The 18,727-nt window shown below is 40.7% G+C and overlaps 1 protein-coding gene across 11 annotated transcripts in view; it reads left to right on the top strand.

Annotated features, from left to right (window-relative positions):
• The window catches only part of DUSP16 (dual specificity phosphatase 16), a 65,161-nt gene that overhangs the window by 43,331 nt on the left and 3,103 nt on the right, over window positions 1-18,727 (top strand). For all 11 annotated transcript variants that reach the window (XM_061476390.1, XM_061476387.1, XM_061476386.1 and 8 more), the window contains 3 exons: window positions 8,429-8,592; window positions 15,251-15,410; window positions 16,105-16,228. In XM_061476390.1, coding sequence (XP_061332374.1) covers window positions 8,429-8,592; window positions 15,251-15,410; window positions 16,105-16,228 — 448 coding nt within the window. The remainder of the gene's footprint in view (window positions 1-8,428; window positions 8,593-15,250; window positions 15,411-16,104; window positions 16,229-18,727) is intronic.

Genomic DNA, 18,727 nt, shown 5'->3' with positions numbered 1-18,727 from the left:
TTTGCTGAGGGAGTGCAGTATTCCCCAGGTGGTCCTGTAACCCATGGAGTTCAGCCAGTATCAGTGGGGAGGAGACAAGAGTGAGAGAGGAGCTTAGCTGTGAATCACCCTCTTCAAAAGTCTCCCTTTCCATCAATTTTTAATGAGAGTGAGGAGAAACTAGTACCTTTGGCTACAGCCAGTCCTCTGCGAATATCCTCCCACCCTTTGTACTTAAAATGCAGTTTTGAGTGTTCGTTCAGTGCCATGATTGTTTTAAGCACTTGAAGAATGGGAGTAGGGTTTATTACTTTCATATGTGCATCCACTTGCTGTCTTTTGACAGGGAGAACAAAGTTTGACTAGTGTGGAGCTCTCATAACATTTCTCAAACCCAAGAATAACTTGTTAAGTTTGCTTTTGTTTTGGATACCTCTGGATGCTTGTGAAACTTAATTGACTGAAATTATGATGAAGGGTTTGTTGTTTTTTTTTTACTTCAAAGGCAGAAAGGGCAAGTGTGAGTGTCCAGTATGCTCTCTTTATTCAACATTAGTCGGACTTCTCTATATTCCACTTGGGTGGGAGGGGGGGCATGACCCCATTCTCGCCCCCCCAAACCTTGTTTGTTTAACCTGCCTATTAACCTTCTCTTACCAAAGGCAGAAACCCTCCAGGGCAAAGAACTTCCCTTGCTACTGTGCTTGTAAAACACCTGGCATAACGGGGCCACTTTCTGAATGCTGCCGTAATAAAAACAGCCCTCACTTTCCCAAACCCTGAAACCTGGAATCCTGTGGAAGGGCTCCCCGTGGCTGATGAGAGGGGATGGGAAGGGGAGGGCGGGCGCGGGCATGGCAGTGCTCCTAACGGGGCTCTCCAGCCTGAGCTTATGTAATGGAAAATGGCAAGCATCCCTGCGGAGCTGAGCTGGAATGCGTGAATTGTAATGGCCTGTGGAGGTCTGCAGCTCGTTTAAACAGAGTGGAAACATTGTAGATTCATAAAACTTGTGAGTCAGAAAGTTTACAACTTTCCTTCCTTAAGGCAAGGGAAAAATCTATACTGCAGCTTTTAGATAAACAGTTTAACGTGTGATGGGAATGGGACTGTGAAAATGCTGTTAAGTCACCTCAGTAAGAGCCGCTGATCTGATTTGAGGCAAAGTAATTGTTAAAGTTAGGGGTTTGTGTATTCTGTCTTCCCTGTAGTGCTGTTTGATTTATTTTTCTTTAGCATAGCTTTCAGTAACGTTACACTGTGTGCCTGGCACTAATCGGTATTTACAGTGACAAATCCTAAATTGCTATTAGGAGAAGAGTTAAAAAATAAGTGCTAAACATGAATGTAGTCCACTGCATGCTGTTGATGAATACAGAAGGGTGGCAGGGCTTCCTTAAAATTATAGGGTCCGAATACTGTGTTGTAAAGGTAGTTGAAAATTTTCATGTTTTTTTATTCTTCTTTTCCTTTAAAAAGGGATACCAATATAATATTTATTGGCATATGGTTAAATAAAATTATGAATAATTAGTGCCCTTAATGAAGAAGCAAATTCTGGATTTAACAAAGGTGCTGAAATAGTCTGTCAAATCCACGAGCTTCAAAGTCTCCTTCTTGCAGTGCTTTCCTAGTACATGCATGTAGTCTTTGCTTTTTGACTCATCACTTGGGTCTTAGATCTTTCCACTCCCTGCTTTAAAATAATTGTGTTTGATGCTGAGTTAACAGTGATGAACTGGCAGACAATTAGGTCTTGTGGGAAAGGGAAGGAAGTTGCTTAAAGCCTGTTTTCAAGAACTTACAGAAGAAAACCAATTTCTCCCTTTAGCATTTTCTGAACAGTCAGAATCCAAAGCAGGGAGGAAAAGGAGCAGTATCTGCTTTGAATGGCACTAAAGAGAAATGCCAAAGTTTGCTCTCTTACCAGTGTGCATTGTACTTGGGCTTCTCCAGCAGACTTCCTGACCTGTGAAAAACAGACACATTCACTGTATTCCATCAGGAGCACAAGGCAGGATCTCTCTGTGCATCCATGTGAGGCACACAGGAGCTGCACAGCCAGTTGGATCTGCAGAGATGTTGTATAAAACACTTCACAGGATTTTCTTAGCCTGAAGTTTTAGGGAAGCCACGCTCGCAGGAGTTGCCATGTTGTCTGTCTCTGCTATCACCCACAAATGATGTTTAAGCTTGTTGGTCAACTTCAATAAGGTTTGACAAAAGGAGCAATTAAATGAAAAAAATAATGGAGGTTCTTGTAAGCCCTATAGAAATGAGCACTGGTGCAGTGCAGACCCTCAGATCAGTGTTTCTTCCTGAAAAGCAGTTTTGGGTTGAGCTGAGCTGATTGTGGATTTGCTAGTGGGGCCAAGCAACAATGCTGTGTGCCCCCAGCAATGCAGGAAGGGCCATTGGGAGCTCAGGCTGCAATAGCTCCCAATGAGATGGGCACCAATGGCAGATGGGATTCTTTGGTTCTGCAGCCCCTCAAATTGCTTGGGTGAAAAACATGTTTGTTTAGGGCCAAAGTGGAAAGCTGCTCTTCTGGTCTTTAGAATCAGTCTTCATTGGTTTGAGAAGGTGGCAGTGACCTTCATCTCAGTTATCAACCTCTTCTCTAGCTGAATCTCTTCTTCCTCTGCCTGGGCTTTGCTGACAGCATCTGATGGTGGAAAGGAATTGCTGGGTTCTCCTTCAAGCTTTAGCTGACAGGCTCATAGGAAACCCATGAAGTGATGCGAACACCTATTTTTTTCCTTCCAAGTCACGTTTTGTGACTGCCTTTACAAAAAAGTAGTAAAAAATCCTCCCAGAACAAAAGCAATGTAAGTTTGTTGGCTGTTCTTTACAGTTAGAATATGTATGGGCATGGAGCTCACGTGTTTGCTGAAGTTGTCTCCATACTTGGACAGTTATATAGAAAAAGCAAGTTACACTTAACAGGAAGATCTCCTGTTTTCACATTTCCCTTTCATTGCAGAATTGTGAGCATGTCAGCACTTCAGTTTCATATGCAACCTTACTCCACTTTCCCTCTGAAGTATAGTCAGGTCTCTGCTCCTTTCTGTGCTTTGTCAGTATGCACTTGCCTGATTAGCAGGAGCAGCTATCTCTAGATGATTAAGGATGAAACATATCTCTGCAAACACTTGAGGATGGATGGAAAGGAATTACAGAATTGTCTGCTTCAACAGTCATTTTCAAAGCAATGTTAGATATTAGGATTGCTTTGTGATTGATTTTTTTGTATGTTAGAAATACATGCAAGTTGAGGCATAGGATGAATGGATGAGGGAACATCTGTGCTGCATTTGGGACGCATGCAAAGGAAAGGCTTATGTGTGGATATTGCTGAAGCAGGCCCGTTTGGCTAACGTAACCACTGGTAATTACAACCAGCCAACAGCCTGGTTACTGTACAATGGCACGTAAGCATTGGTAAGCTTTAAAAGCTCTAGAAGGAGAAAATCGAATCTTCCTCTCATTCCAGCACCCTGCAGAAAAGAAATATGCCTGGGGGAGGTGGAGGGCAGCAGAGCAAAGGGGTTACTGGGCTGGTGGATGGGGAAGTGTGCAGAGTAGATGCAAGTATCCATCTGCTCAGTAACAGATGAAGTTTCACTGGACCAGCCATGATATCCTAAAGCCAAAGCTGGGTAACCTCTGTTTGTGTGAAGAAGAGATTCCTGTTGATGTGAGTGAGGAACAACATTTACATTTTGAAACTGACTTTTTAGTAGATGGGATTTTCTGCTTAATTTCTTTGCTCTTCCCCATGCCAAATCAGTGTCACAAGTACTTGGCTTACTATAAGCAAAGAAAAATGCTTTTAGTTTTAAATTCAGAATTAGTATGTGTTCTGTGAATTTGCCTTGTCTAATTTTGGTTACAGCCCTGAGTTGCTTGACTCATTTGATGAAAAAATAAAGACAGGGAAGAGGAAGAGGTAACAGCTTCAAGCTGCACGAGGGGAGGTTTAGATTGGACATTAGGAACAATTTATTCCCCGAGAGGGTGCTCAGGCATTGGAACAGGCTGCCCAGGGGACTGGTGGAGTCCCCGTCCCTGAAGTGTTCACAAACTATGTAGATGAGGCCCTCACTGACATGGTTTACTGGTGGCCTTGGCAGTGCTGGGGTAATGGTTGGACCTGATGATGTTAAAGGTCTTTTCCAACACAGCTGATTGTATGATTCTAAGAGAAAACAGCTTAATGTGTAATGAATATAGGAAACATCCACCATTTCCCCCTCCCCCACTTTTCTGTCCTATTATGGTGTCATGTAACTGGAATTATTTCATTGAGTATTGTGAAAAGCAGTAAAACATTATCTGCACTTTACAACTCTGTATTAAGTGTTCAAATCAAGACTGTAGGGTTTAACTGGCCTCTTACTTACAAAACTCCATAGTGGTTTACAGGACTACTGTCCCTGCAACTACAGCATAGCAGCTGGCAGCACTGCGGAATGCTCCTGCTCTGTTTCCATAAAACATAACAGGTAAATGCTTGTGGTTCTCAATAGTTATTCCTCTGTATTAATTTAGGATCTGTCTCTGATGGTAGTTAAACTAAGTATTCATAAGGATCTGGATGGGTTCCATTCCCTCAATGAAAGGTAGCTCTTCCCAAATCAATAAAATCAATAAAATTTCTCTGGCTATCTTTTATTGCCAGCTGATCCCATCTTCTCTCTCTTTCCTCTTCCTGCTGCTGGCAAAGTTAGTTGGGAGTTTTATTTAAATGAGGATTTATGCAGTGAATCCATAAGAAGGAATAACTTTTACTGTGGAATCTCACTGAAACTTTTTCATCCCTTCTGGGTTTTGCCCTGTTTTGTTTCCTGATTTGGCTGAGACCAGAGCTGAAACTTTTAATGATCATACCTTTACAATTACAATCCTAGTTAGGAAACACTAGTGTCTTGATCAAAGGGAAGTCTGTAGTCACGACTTCGTAGAACCATAGCAACAGGGTAATTGAAGAGTTCACTGGATCTTGCCAAATTTCTGCTAATCTATGTGGAGCTTTCTAAGGAAGAAATGCAGGCTTTGCTGTGAAGACCTAGGAGGTGTTGGGTTGTCTGCCACACGCACAAGGGCTCAGGCTGCAAAACCACTGACAGCTTTTGGCACCTTAACATGGTTTTGTAGAAACTCCTGTGTGAGTTGCAGCCGCAAGAAGCGAACAGAACAAGTTGGCGCTGGAACAGGGTATGGTGCTGCTGTTCATTAAACGTGCTGCAGCCACTCAGGCTTAACATAAAACTGAAATAATTTCACTAGTTTGTTCAGTTTAACAAGTTACATAAGCAAGAGCTGAGTTACCTTGGGACAGTCACAGAACTTTGGTGCAGCATCTAAAATTAGAGCAGAATTTAATGAATTGATTTTTGTCTCAGAAGGATAAAGGACAACGAGCTGAATGTCACAATTTACCACTGCTACTTGTGATATCTTTTGCTTTCATGTTGGAAAAATAGATTGCATGATAAAATCTGAAATCATTTCTGCCCCATATTGCTTTAATTTGCTCCCATAATGATGGAAGTTATCATCCATAAAGACATTTTTCTTCAAACCTGGGTAGGGGCTATTACTCCTGTAAGACAGGTGTAGCTACTTGCTACCAGCCAGAGGATAGAGAGTCATGACAGAAGCAACCACCTATTTAAAACTGAAGAAGGAAGAGATGCATTGTGTTGCTCATCCTGCTTGACCATCAAGGTTTTCAGGTGTGATGGAACTATTGCATGAGCAGTGGTGAAAGAGTTTTCCATTTAATTCATTGATATCAGAAAAAGTAGAGCGAAAAACTTCAAAAGCCTCCAGGGAGGCAGGAGAGATCTTTTTAAAGACATTTTAAAGCAAAATTTTATAGTTATAATACATAAATGTTTCTTTGTTTCCTCCTTCCTCTGTCCATAACATTCAAATAGACAAGAAGTGGTTTCACCCTGTTGAATGTGAAGAGAGCTGTTTCAGCTCAGCTTCCTCAACAAGAATGCAGAAAACCTGAATGGCTCATAGCTATTTAGGAGAGAGTATTTTGGAGTTATTTGTCAGTCATCTATTTCCAGGGCACAATTATGTTTATCAAAGACTTCAGTGAAACTTTATTAACGCAGTAGCTCTGTTAATGACCTGTAGAATTTTTTTCCCCTGTCGGTTTCAGCTTTTCTTGTGATTGATTTATTATTTACAGAGCCTGGAGTAGTGGTGGGATAAAGGGTGTTATTTAGAAACTAGTTCCAGAAGAAAAGTGTATTTTCTCTTACTAAAACAAACTGCACAGTGCTGTCAGTGGCTGTATTCCAACTGAGGTAGGTTACGAGAAGAAATTTGCCTTGATGTAAAGGTCATTCTCAAATTACGGAATTTGAAACTAAACCCATCCCATCTTTCTTTCGAGGTTCAATTTTCTGTTCTGCATTCCCACCTGTAGACTAAATTCATTTTCCAGATGTTTAAAGTTCCGCTTATTGAAGATGTTCCGCTTCATTTACAGCAATATACAGGCAGTGTGAATGCTTAAAAGACTTCTCGTGAGAGGTTCCTCTAGTAGACTGTGCATAGATTTCACCTCTGGGGACTCATGGGGGCCTAATTTGTGTTAGAAATAGAGACACGTGAAATAAATACCTTTGAAAGGATGAATGTCCCAGAGCAAGTGTTGAAGCATCTAATCTTGAATCACTTCAGATTTGCCTTGACAGAGCCCTAGAATAAAAATAAAATTAAGGAATTGCTCCTTACACTGATGATGACAGAGCATGAGGTCTACATCCCAGAATCTCAGGGGTTTTGCGTATTAGCTTCTTGCTTAGTTTCTTCTTGCAATGTTCATACCAAAGTGAGACCAATCAATAGGCAGTTGGGAAAAATCTTGGTTTTGGTTGTGGTAGAACTTTGCCCATGTAGTCTTCTGCAAAGAAAGCACAGATGTAAAATCTCCTTGCTTGTGCAACTTCTTTGGAAAGAGGAAGGGTCATTTCTCTCCATCAGAGAGAGAGGATACAGAAAGCAATCAACAATCTTCCCAAGAAATAAAGAATAATCAAATGAAACCAAAGAACAATATTTGATTTGTTCCCCCAGACTCTCTTGGAACTGCTGGACACCCCGTCTTACATGACATTTTATCCAAGAGGCATATAATGCCTATAAATTCAAGGATTTCTTCCTATAACTAAGGGGGAAACATTATGCTATATGGAAAAAAGTGTGAAAGAATTGCTTGGCAAACTCCTCCTGTCATTCGATTGATATGTTGAAAAAGTGACACCTGTGCTCCTGAACAGGGAGGTTGTAAAGTAAGGAGGAGGAATCCCAGCTACTAGAAATAGAAAACATGAGAGCCAAACCTTTATTGTGCCCCTTGTCTGGGCTCCTCCATTTTGGGGAATGGCTCTGTGATGGGCAGTGCCTAGCTGAGCGTCCCCTCACCCATCCCATACATGCCAACCTCACCCTCCTAGTCTTATGATGAGCATTGTTACGGTTGGCTAAAATAATTTATCTGACAAAATAAACAAGTTTTGGGTTGGGTTTTGTTTGTTTGGATTTTTTTCTTGGGGGGGGGGGGGGTAATAGTGTTTTTTATTAAGTCAGGAGCCTGAACAGGAATCATTGTTCGTAAAACTTGTTCTGAAGTCCTCTTCTTGGCTTTTTTGTTTATCAGGTAGAACAGGCTGTTACACACATGGCTGTTACCTTGAGGTTTTTCTACATTTACTAATGATGCAGATTTTAAAATCCAAAGAGTAGGCATAATTCAGGCAATGGTAATGCAAGCCTTGACAAAACATTACGTTATCTTATTCCTGAATAATTTTAATTCATGTCTTCAAACTGTAATAATAGTGAACATAGCATTTGGCAGATTTAGCAAGCTAATACCTCAATTCCTTGATGAGAAAAAGGTGCCTTGTTCTGAATGAGTTATAATTATCCTTTCTTCAGTTAAAATTCCACTTGTCTCTATGGTTTGATATGAGGAAAAACTGAGGACTTTCAGTGTGGTTTGTGACTTTCACCTTCACTGTTTGGTTATTAAATGGTGAAAACAGTCAAGAAAAGCCTGTAACATACGGATTTAAGCAGCTGCCTCTGGTTCTTCTTCAGACTTCTTTGCAAGATGAAGTATGAGAATGAGCTGAGCTTGGTGTTTAGCCTCGCTTGGAAAAAGCTGGCTAGCTTTTGTGAGAACATATTTAGTCAGTGTATAAGTTCATTGCTGGAGGTTTCTTCAGGTTTGTTTTCTAACTGGGGGTAAGGCCAGTTAGACCACAGTTGGTAGCGCAGATGTATAATGCAGCCCTTGTGATGAGCAGGAAGCTTGGGAACTACCCAAGCAAAAATGAAATGGAGCTGCTTTACCAGAACTGGTACGGGCACCAATGCCTACAATGCTGCGTGTAAATTATACACACTGCTCCTCTCACAGGTGGATTTGCTGAGTTCTCCAGCTCTTTTCCTGGTCTCTGTGAAGGAAAATCCACGCTCATCCCTACTTGCATTTCTCAACCCTGCCTACCTGTGTCCAACAATGGCCCAACCAGAATCCTGCCTCATCTCTATCTTGGGTGTCAGCGAGATGTTCTCAACAAGGTGAGTGTTCTTGCTGTCACATTGTTTACTTAGATGAGTATATAATCTTCATGTGTCTTTGTCCGTGCTGCTGTGATGCTGCATCATTACAGCTGTGAAAGATTTAAAATAGCTGTAGGTAATAGCTCTCTGTGCATAAGCCATGGAAAGCTATGTGAGAACTAAGGATAAACAGACCATGTAATTAATCCACGTGTCATGTAACATGAAACTTGGTCTCCTTTCTTCATCTTGGAGAAGATTGTATAGTATCTTCTTCCTCAGTTACCTATCAGCCAATCTATCAAATCTGCCATTACAGGAGGTCAGGTACTTCATGTGTATAGCTCTCATGGGTTTGTTTTGGCAGGTCTTGAATGTTAACACAATTATATTAATGGTTACAGCAGGACAAAGGATGATTGTCTCGTTTTTAGTATTTTCTTCAAGTGCTGTAAAAAATAGTGCTTATATATCATGAATTGTATAATGAGGTACTACTGCAAACAAATCTTTGTGCACCTAATAAAATGTTCAGACCTGGACAATCAGCGGGGTCATTTAAAATGAATTTTTATGATAGCACTGCACTAAGAAACTTTTACTGTTTCTAAATACACGTGCATTTAATAATTTCTATTCCTGAAGTACAGCCCAGGATATTTTGGTATACTTAAAATAGTTGGCAAAGTCATTAAATATAGCACTTGTAGGGTGCTGGAATATCAGATGTCTGAAAGATCTTGTCTCAAGTTGCTACAGGTCTATATTCCTATGTATATCCACAGATGTTTGCCTCCGTGAGGAGACCAACTCATGCTGCTTACAATCTGCATCTTGGGTTCCTTCATAAGGGCATTTTTACTACTTCTGCTGCATGTGTCCTCTTGTCTCCCATATTTTCTGCCAGTCTATTCATTAGTTGAATCTCCAACAGCCTTTATAAGCTGGCATGGATGGGGGAGAGGGAAGAAGTGCTTCATCCTAGCATATTGCATTAATTATGTGCAGGCTTATGTGTATGGTTTTTATCCGTGTATAACGCTTAAGACAGGAACTATCCTAATAGTCCTGTAATTGGATCAAATTAATATACTTTGACCATTATCATGTTTTTCACTGTTTTTTTCTGCTTTCACTCCATCCCAAGTCTGGCCATTAATAGGCTATTTTTAGAGTTTTCACAATTGTTTTAAGGGGATTTTTGACACACAAGCAATTATTTAGAAGGTAATCATGCTTTAATAGAGTGCACAGAAAAATATTTTATACGGAGGATAGTCAGCAGTCTTTGTATTTACTTTGTCCTATAAGGTCGTCTGACTGCCAGGTAGCAAGTCAGCAATTCAAACTTGATTCGCTTATGATGGATGTCAAAGCAGCTTATTATTTTTCCAACCACAGAGGTAATTTGTGGTCCCCAGACAAAAGACAGCAGGAACTAATTAATCCAAAAAATAAACCAAAATCCTTTCTTTCAATGGTAGAGTATTAGAAAGATGCTTTTATGCTGTTTGTTTCAATGTGTGAATGGCAAGTGCTACCCAAGGTCACAGTGGGAGTGAAGGGGGAACTTGTTCTCCTCTAGGGCCATGGGTGTCCTACTTCAATTAGGATGTGACTAGAACTCCACTGCTGTGACTCTTAAGTGGTGAATAATCCCAGAGAGATGAAAGAAGCTGTTCCCTTTCCTTGCACTAAATTGGTGCTGATGAATAGGTGTTGGGCACAGGCACAGTATGTGTGCCTCACCAGGAAAGGAATCCAAGTGGTAGCAGCAGTCAGGAGTTCCATTATAGGGCTGGAGGAGGCTAAAACTGCTACTGGTGAGCCCTTAGTGTGTCAGAGTCATCTATGGGAAGAGTTCAGACCTCGTGGTGGCTCTTTTGCCTATTAATCTACAATCTTCATATTATTTCAGCATGTGTCGAGGGATACAGCTGCAGATACTTTAGAATTAATACAAAACCCCCAGGAGTTGGTCCGGTTTGTACTTCCTCACATATCCTTGGCAGTTATGATCCAGGATTACTTTGTTTCCCATTTTGTATGGAAAACCACAAAAACAACAGCATACAATCCACAGTAAGTTCTTACTGTCTAGCATCATCCTTGACAGTCAGTCCTTTGGAAGTTCTTCCATTGACAACTAAAATACCTCTTAGATTTCCTGCCCAATTTAGGACAAACACAGATCTTCTGGTTTCAGATCTGCTTGGGGTTTGTACTTTTTTTCTCTTTGAACAAACACAGGCAATGCTTTAGTCTGAGCAGTCACTTGTTCGCTGCACTGAAGTAGACCTTAGTGTTGGTAGATTTATCTTGCCTCTTGAGTTTCAGTGACTGCCTTTGGAAAATTCAAAATAGCTTCCATCTTCAATAGTGGTAACTTTATTAACTCAAAGAAGCTGTGGGAACAAGTTATGATTTCTACCTCTTAGAATCCACTCGAGTTTTCCCAGCTGTCAGCACCCTTCAATTTCCTAGGTTTAATCAGTTTCTTGGTTCAACTAAAATTTAGCAGTAGCTAGACATGTTAGAAACACAAACAGCAGATCTCTGCTGCTCTCCCTTCAACACGCCTTGCTCCTGGGGATGCCTGGACCCTATGCAGAGGTGTTGGGGAAAGCAAGGAGGATGATTCTTACTACACCAAGTGCCCAGAAATACCAACACATGGTGAGAAAGCTGGGAAGTGAAGAACGTTCAAAAGAGGAGAGCAAGAAGCAAGAGGCAGGGTTAAGTAGCCAAGTTCTGTTTCTGTTAGGACAGTCCAAGAGGTGATAAGTGGTTTAATGGCTTTGCTCTGGTTTAATGGCCTTGCTGGTTTGTTGGCTATTGGGAACAACTTTCTGGTAAAGTTAGAATACGAGGGAGTTTTATTCACATCCGGATTAAAAAAAACCAAACCAACCAAAAAACCTTAAGAAATGTAGTAAGATTCCCAAAACTATTGAGATGTCGTTGAATACGTTGACCTTATTTTTGCCTTCAGATGGTGTGTCTGAGTTCCCATGATTTCTTCCATTGACCAGACATACGATTTCTCTAAAATTAAAATGTCTCACAGATATCTACAGAAAGAACTCATAATCTGCACCACAGTTAAAGCTGATGACTTAAAGATGTGAATTTTTAGCATGGTTTATCAGGATGAGCTTATCTGTTCAGAATCTTTGTAAGCTTATCTATGAGTGCACACATAGGGAAATGCTTTCTTGTTGCAGGACAGTCTGCATTCATGACCTTATTGCCGTTAATACCTCTGATAAAGCAGACAGTGCTTTATTTATGAAGGACATGCAAACACAAATGCTTGGCTTGTCCCCTTTAGCAAAATCAGTGTTTACTTCAGAAAAGCCTTTGGAGATTTTTGTATTTTTGCTTTACTGATTTCTGTCTACTTGATTAATTCTGAAAATATTCCTAATATTTATTTGTAGTGTCAAAATACCAAAATCCTCATAAAAGGTCTTCATAAACATTCCAACAGAGAAGTTTCTTTCAGGTTCTGGGTCTCAGTGTGATATACGGTGATTATTTCAGTGTGATGTATTGCTGGTATCTCAAGAGGGTGTTTACTGTTACAGATCGTGTTGCTCTTTGTGAAAGAGGGGCAAGCTAAATTCTAACCTACATGGGATGGGAGTGACAGTGTCCTTGCTGAAAGGGAGTGTAATTGAAAAATTCTACGTTGTGGTTATGGGCACGAATGAGCCTCCTACTTACATCTCAATGTTTTGTACCAGCATTTAAACTGTAAAACTTTCTGCTTTGCTGCTTACATAACTATTTCTTTTCTTCCAGATCTGGATTTTATTTCCTGGAGCAAAATAACATTTTAGGGTGCCATTAATTTTCGGATTAAACTAGTCATAAAATGTAAATAAACTGACAAAAGAGCATTTACCTTCTTTTCACAAAGTTGTTAGTATTAGGATTTCTGGATCTTCCCCTCATCATAATTCACTTCTTCCTCTTGGGTGCCTTACAATGAAGGTACTGTTATGGTTATTATATTGGAGTGTGTTGCACAGGGTATGACTGATACTTTAGAACAGAAGGAAGCATAACTTCTTTCTTTAGCCTTAGTCTCAAAGACAAGCACTAACACATTTTTGGGTGTTTGTTTGGCTCAGAGATTTCAGACTTGGCATCTGCAGCCTTCTTATTGCCATCTGAATGATCAATTCCACATCAAAAACCTTGCGTAACTGTGGAAGTGTGATGGTTGGCCTGCACAGCCCACCAGCGCTTATACTGTAAAAGAAATAATGAGATTTTCAATTCTTCGTCTGAATTCATGAGCCTTCCCTTAGTGGTACATTCATTACCTCACTCCTTTATACATGGTAATGTTCATGACCTGACCCTGTATGTACTTTTGTACCTGCTGTACCGGTTGTTCCTCACTCACCTTCGAGCAGCAACAGCAGCAGGTGAGCTGGTTTGGGGGAAGTGTTTCACCACAGTCATCTAAAGCAGATATTTATTTTACAGAAGTTAAGGCTGAAGAGCTTGGGATCCTAGAAGGGGAAACCTGTGTAGCCCAGGACAATGAGGCAGAGATGTTGGGGATCAGGGGTCTCCCTCACACACCTAAGATATTGCAGACCTAGTGGTAGCTAGCCCCTTGTGGCTAGAACCCATTCCCAGTACCTTCCCTCTATGGATAATTCCAAATATTCCCCTACTTCCTTACAGTGCTCCTGCTTTTAAACTTGCAGGTCTGTTGGTGCGTGAGAGCTAAGTGTAGTAGAGGAAGGGGCAACAGCGTTGGCTATGAAAGGCAGTCAGGGCTGAAGGGAGCTTGGTGATTGCACTGGCGAGATGTGAAAGAAAGGGGGAAACCTGTGATATATTGGAGGTAACTGTCATCATTGAGAAGCTGAGCTTTACTGGGAGTGTGACCTAGGAAACCAGCAGGGTAAGAAGCAATGAGGCTGAGAACTTGCTTTAACACAGCCCTTTTATTTTATTTTACCACTGCTGCCAGTTCTGTTTCTGATGATTTGCTTTGGGAGTGCCCACACCTTCAGGTACTCCTGAATGTGCTGATGTGAGGGGCTGAAAGTTTGGGGGAACTGCTAATTTTGCTCCAGGCAACAAAGTACAGCTCCATAGCAGGAATTCATGTAAATTCTCTGCTTATGAACATTACTGGCTGGACTTCATGCTCTTTCCTTTGCAAATGACTGATATAGATTCCCTTCTCCCCTTCATTCTCATTGAACATTTAATTCATGCACGCATACACGTGTGTGTGTGTGTGGGTACACCACTTCTATGTCATACACCGTAACATACGTGTTGTGTACTCAACATCACATACTATTCAGGCTGCTCTGATTTGAACAAGATGGATTTCTGTCTTTTCAGCTCATTAGCCATATTCCTGTTTCTCCTCACCAAAGTATCTTTATGCTTGCAGAAAAATACATATGGGGAAGAAGAGACCATTTCTTGACTATGTTTTCATACTGGTAGATCTCCATTTGAAATCTGCAGTGTAAGAATTCATTCTTGCTAATGCTGCCGTGGATTGACATAACTTTTTTTATCTAATTGCTATAAAAGCAAGAGGATTAAAACTAGATTTATTTATTTTTTTGGCTTTTTTAATGTTTCAGTTTAGTTTTTATAGATATCTGGCCAAAAGCTCCACAGTGTTTGCATTCAGTGTAACTGTCCAAGCATCGTATTGCATGTCAGTTACTGCCCAAATCATATCTGAACCAGAGAGATAGTTCAATCAGTATTACTCCAACCTGCTTAAATGATTTGCTGTGTCCAGATGCTGACTTGCAGAAGACTGGATGGTTTTGGTAAAGCCATCTCTGGTTTCCTAATGCATCAGATACCACTTTGCACAACTCTAAATACAATGAGCATGGAAAGGTGCAGAAAACAGTCGTCAGTCTTTTATTTGCAGTCATGAAAATTGACTTAAAAAGACCAGTTGACTCTTACACATTGAGTGTCTGCTTGTTCCTGTGCCAGTCTGTGAGGTGCAAGAGGACTAAAGACTGAAAACGGAAATCTGAGCAACTAAAGTCATAAACCACAAAGTGGTACTCCTGTAAAACTGCAGCGAATGCTGTGTGGAAATGGTCTAATTCAAGGCCTTCAGTTCTTACCCAGCTTTCTCTCAAGGTTTTGAGTGAGTTTTGCATGTTGCCTTAGAAACAAGGAAGTCATAGAGGCTTTTAAGAGGTCACTGCAGGAGGCATCAGTATCATTTCATATTTCTCACCAGTATCTGTGATGGGGCAACATCAGTCTTACTAGATACGGGATCCAGAAAACACGTATCTATCTGGGTCGGCAAATTACACGTGGGAAGTGTTTGGTGTTCTGTTGTCAGCTTGCACAGTCAGAATTTAAACCAAAGTAGCAAAATAGTCTCTTGAAAGTGACACTTTGTAGCAGCAGAAAGTATTCTACCATTATTTCTGTTAACTTCTTTTTGAAAGGCTTTGCATTCCATATGTTATTTGGACACTAAATGTCCCATTAAAAGTTACTTGAAGAATTAAAAGCTGAGTTGTCTGTCTCACAGAAGAATGTTCCTCATACAGCTAGAGCAATTCCAACACGCATTTCAGTTTGGTTTTTAGCTTTGTAATGTGCCAAAGGTACCATTTGACTTCTCTAGGCTTAATCTTTCTCTCTTTCCTAGGAGCTGATGCAGCAGAATGATATTTGCTATGTACTGAATGCCAGCAATACTTGTCCAAAGCCTGATTTTATTCCAGAATCCCATTTCCTGAGAGTGCCTGTGAATGACAGCTTTTGTGAGAAAATTTTGCCTTGGTTGGATAAATCGGTCGACTTTATAGGTGAGAAGAAAGTTTAAATTCTCTAAAACAGTTTTTGGATTCCTTCATGTCTGCCTTGTTGTTTGGGCTGGAGAAGACCTGAATCCTATCTGGGTGGTATGAAAATACTAAGGATCTCCATACATGATTACCATCACTCTACAAGCACAGAGGCAAAGTAACGTAGGGAGATTCTGCCACTGCATGTTCCAGCACTTATGGATGTGCATGTTCAGCACAAAGAGACTTTTTAAGAGCACAGCTCTGCTTTCTGGTAGATGCCTGATACATTTCTGCAGAGAGCAAATTAGAAAATTAGACTTAGAGATCCTGTCTTTACCTTTGAGCAGTGAGCTAGCCAAATCTGAACTGGACAGATTGTTCCATCGTGAATGCTTGCTTTTTACTTGCATGTAAAATTAGAAACAATCACCTTTCCCAGACATCTAAATAAGGTTGTTTATGTGCACACTGAAATGTGGTATGCTGTAACTGCAGTATGTTTCCTGTGTGTAGTCACATGCTTTTTCTATACTCAATGCCATACAGTGCTAGAATAAATAGGTGATTCTTGTTTGAAGCTTCCATGAGATTGCAATTAGCAGTTAATTTGGAAGTTTTGCACAATTTGAAATAACATTGATTTCTTTGCAAACTTTTATCATGGTATAAATGCTGCTGAGTTTTGACACTTGCCAATTTCTTTGCGATATAGAAAAAGCAAAAGCATCAAATGGTCGTGTGTTAGTGCACTGTTTAGCTGGAATCTCTCGCTCTGCCACAATCGCTATTGCATATATCATGAAGAGAATGGATATGTCCTTAGATGAAGCTTACAGGTAAGGAGAAAATTTCCCTTCATACTAATTCTTGTACCTGTTTGCCTGTTCTTTAGGTGAATGATAAAAGGTTACATATATATGTGTATGTACATGATAAAGGTTATATATGTGGAGAGGGGCTTTTTACAAGGGCACGTAGTGAAGGCACAAGGGGAAATGGTTTTAAACTGACAGAGGGTATATTTAGATTAGACATTAGGAAGAAGTTCCTCACTGTGAGGGTGGTGAGGCACTGGCACAGGTTGCCCAGAGGAGCTGTGGCTGCTCCCTCCCTGGCAGTGTTCAAGGCCAGGTTGGACGGGGCTTGGAGCAACCTGACCTAGTGGAAGGTGTCCCTGCCCATGGCAGGGGGTTGGAACTGGATGAGCTTTAAGGTCCCATCCAACCCAGACATTCTGAGTCTGGGATTTTATATGACCAAAGGCAGAAGCAGATGTTGCTTTATCCGGTAGTTCACTGGTATCTGCATGCTGTTGTTTTAAATGTAGGCTTCCTTCATAAAGCAAATGAATAGTGTTGTGCAGACATGATGCAACTAGTATTAACTGCCCATCTGCCAAATGCTAATCTTGGTCCTTGCTCCAAGTAGGCAAATACACGGAATTTAAACTGCTTATTAAATGTGTGTGTATAGATACATACGCACATACAGCTATGGCACACATGTAACAGTATCTTGTAAGTCAGAGAATGGAACGGATGGGGTTAAAGAAAGAGAACTGAGGATATTTATGCTTATAACAAATGCTAGGCTGGCTATTGACTGCAGTTTGGTAATGCTCTCAAAGAACTGACTGCAGGTGAAATGTCTAGGTATTAAGAAAGCTTCTTTGTTGCTAGCAGAGCCAGCCAAAAACTCTGGGAGAAGGTATTTTGAAGTATCAGCTCTTTTTTTTGTGGAGAACCTCTTCCCTCCCTCCTTTTTTAGCCTTTCAGATCCTATTTTTGTCTGTATTTGGATTGTGAACACTTTACAGCATTCTAGGTGGCTTGGATGCAGTTTACCAGGACTTCGGTATTTCATTTAACAAACTGCTTTGTTGTGTTGTACAGAAAATGATGGTTTTCTTTATGATGGGCTGTATAGGCACAGCTGCTGCATCGCTGTGTTATGCAGACGCAATTTGAACAACTGTGTTGAGGCAGGTAGAGGGGGTACCTTCGAAATCACCGGTGTTTGTTGCTGTCGTCTTTAAAACACTGATGAGGACAGAACATTTAAAACTCCCTTGTGGAGCATGATTTTCATGGGGCATTTTCTTTAAAGCTGATGAATTATGTATGCAGTAAAAAGAGTGTATGTAAAGGATAACTGAATTACCCGCTCCCATTGCCTTTAGAAGTTTTCCAGTTTCTTTCTGGAGCCTGCTGACAGTTGGTGTTGTGCAGTCATTTCAACATGTATGGTGAAACAGGTCTGATTAAGAGGCATAGCTGAAAACTGTACACAGGTATAGATAATGTGGATTGAATTAGTGGATGTGGATGGATACTGTGCAAGGTATGAGCTTGAGTCACTGAAGAAACCTGCCTGGTCTCAGATGCAGTGGTCTGGAGGTTAGAGCTGTAGGATACCGAACACTTGTAAAATGCACAGCTTCAGGGAGCTTCTGACGTGCTGCTTCTAAACTCTTCTGTGAAATCTCTGTATGAAATTCCAGTTTGCTTCTTAACCAGAAGTGTGAATCGTGTGCGAAAGATTAATCATCCCAGGCCACCTTCTCTTTGCACTGTACACACTGAGCAACTACTGTGAAATTTATGTGATATTCCTTTGGTATGGCTTAGTGAGAACTGCCTGCAGCACATTTCACTCATTGGTCAGGGACTGTGTGTTGGCAAAGCTTGAATGAAAACTACTTTTCTCTGAGTTAATGAAAGTCATTAGAGAAATGTTTGTCTGACACTCTTACTACAATAAAAAGGTGATGGTGTTACTTGATGTGAGAGAGCTGAGGAAATAAATATTTCCTTTTGTATAATGGCCTATAGAGGGAAATAAACATCAACATGAAATGTTATGTATGTCTGCCAACTGGAAAAGAGTGCATTTTGAAATGACAAAGTTTGCAGTACCTGAAAACTTGGGAGGGGGATCCAGCAGCCTTTCTTGTACCCTTCTCATTTTTTAAAAAGCTAGTTTTACATTTAGGACTGCCCAGTATTTGGATTGAGATGAGGAGAAAGTGGAAGGAACAGAGATAGAGAGGCTGTGAGAACACAGCCCAGAAACTGCAGTGTTGACCAGAAGAATCTTGCTTTAAGTAACCCAATAACAAGCACAACTCGCTTTGACTGGAAAAGAAGTGAACAAAGACTGTATGAATTGTTGTGAGTGATTTGGTTACATTGGAATAAAAGCCCCCAAATTAAATGTAAAGAGCTCAACCTAGAGAATCTCTCCTGAGGAGACTTACTAGTTTTCTCTGACAGTGTTACACCTCATGGTGGAAGCTTCCACTATCAGTTTGTGCAACTTTGATATTCCAGATCATC

Source organism: Pezoporus flaviventris, unplaced genomic scaffold (genome assembly GCF_033815535.1).
Source record: "Pezoporus flaviventris isolate CSIRO_AGI_PZ_B2104156 unplaced genomic scaffold, CSIRO_AGI_Pfla_v1 ptg000096l, whole genome shotgun sequence".
In the NCBI taxonomy this organism is placed as follows: Eukaryota; Metazoa; Chordata; class Aves; order Psittaciformes; family Psittacidae; genus Pezoporus; species Pezoporus flaviventris.
This window is presented reverse-complemented; position numbering and strand designations above follow the sequence as displayed.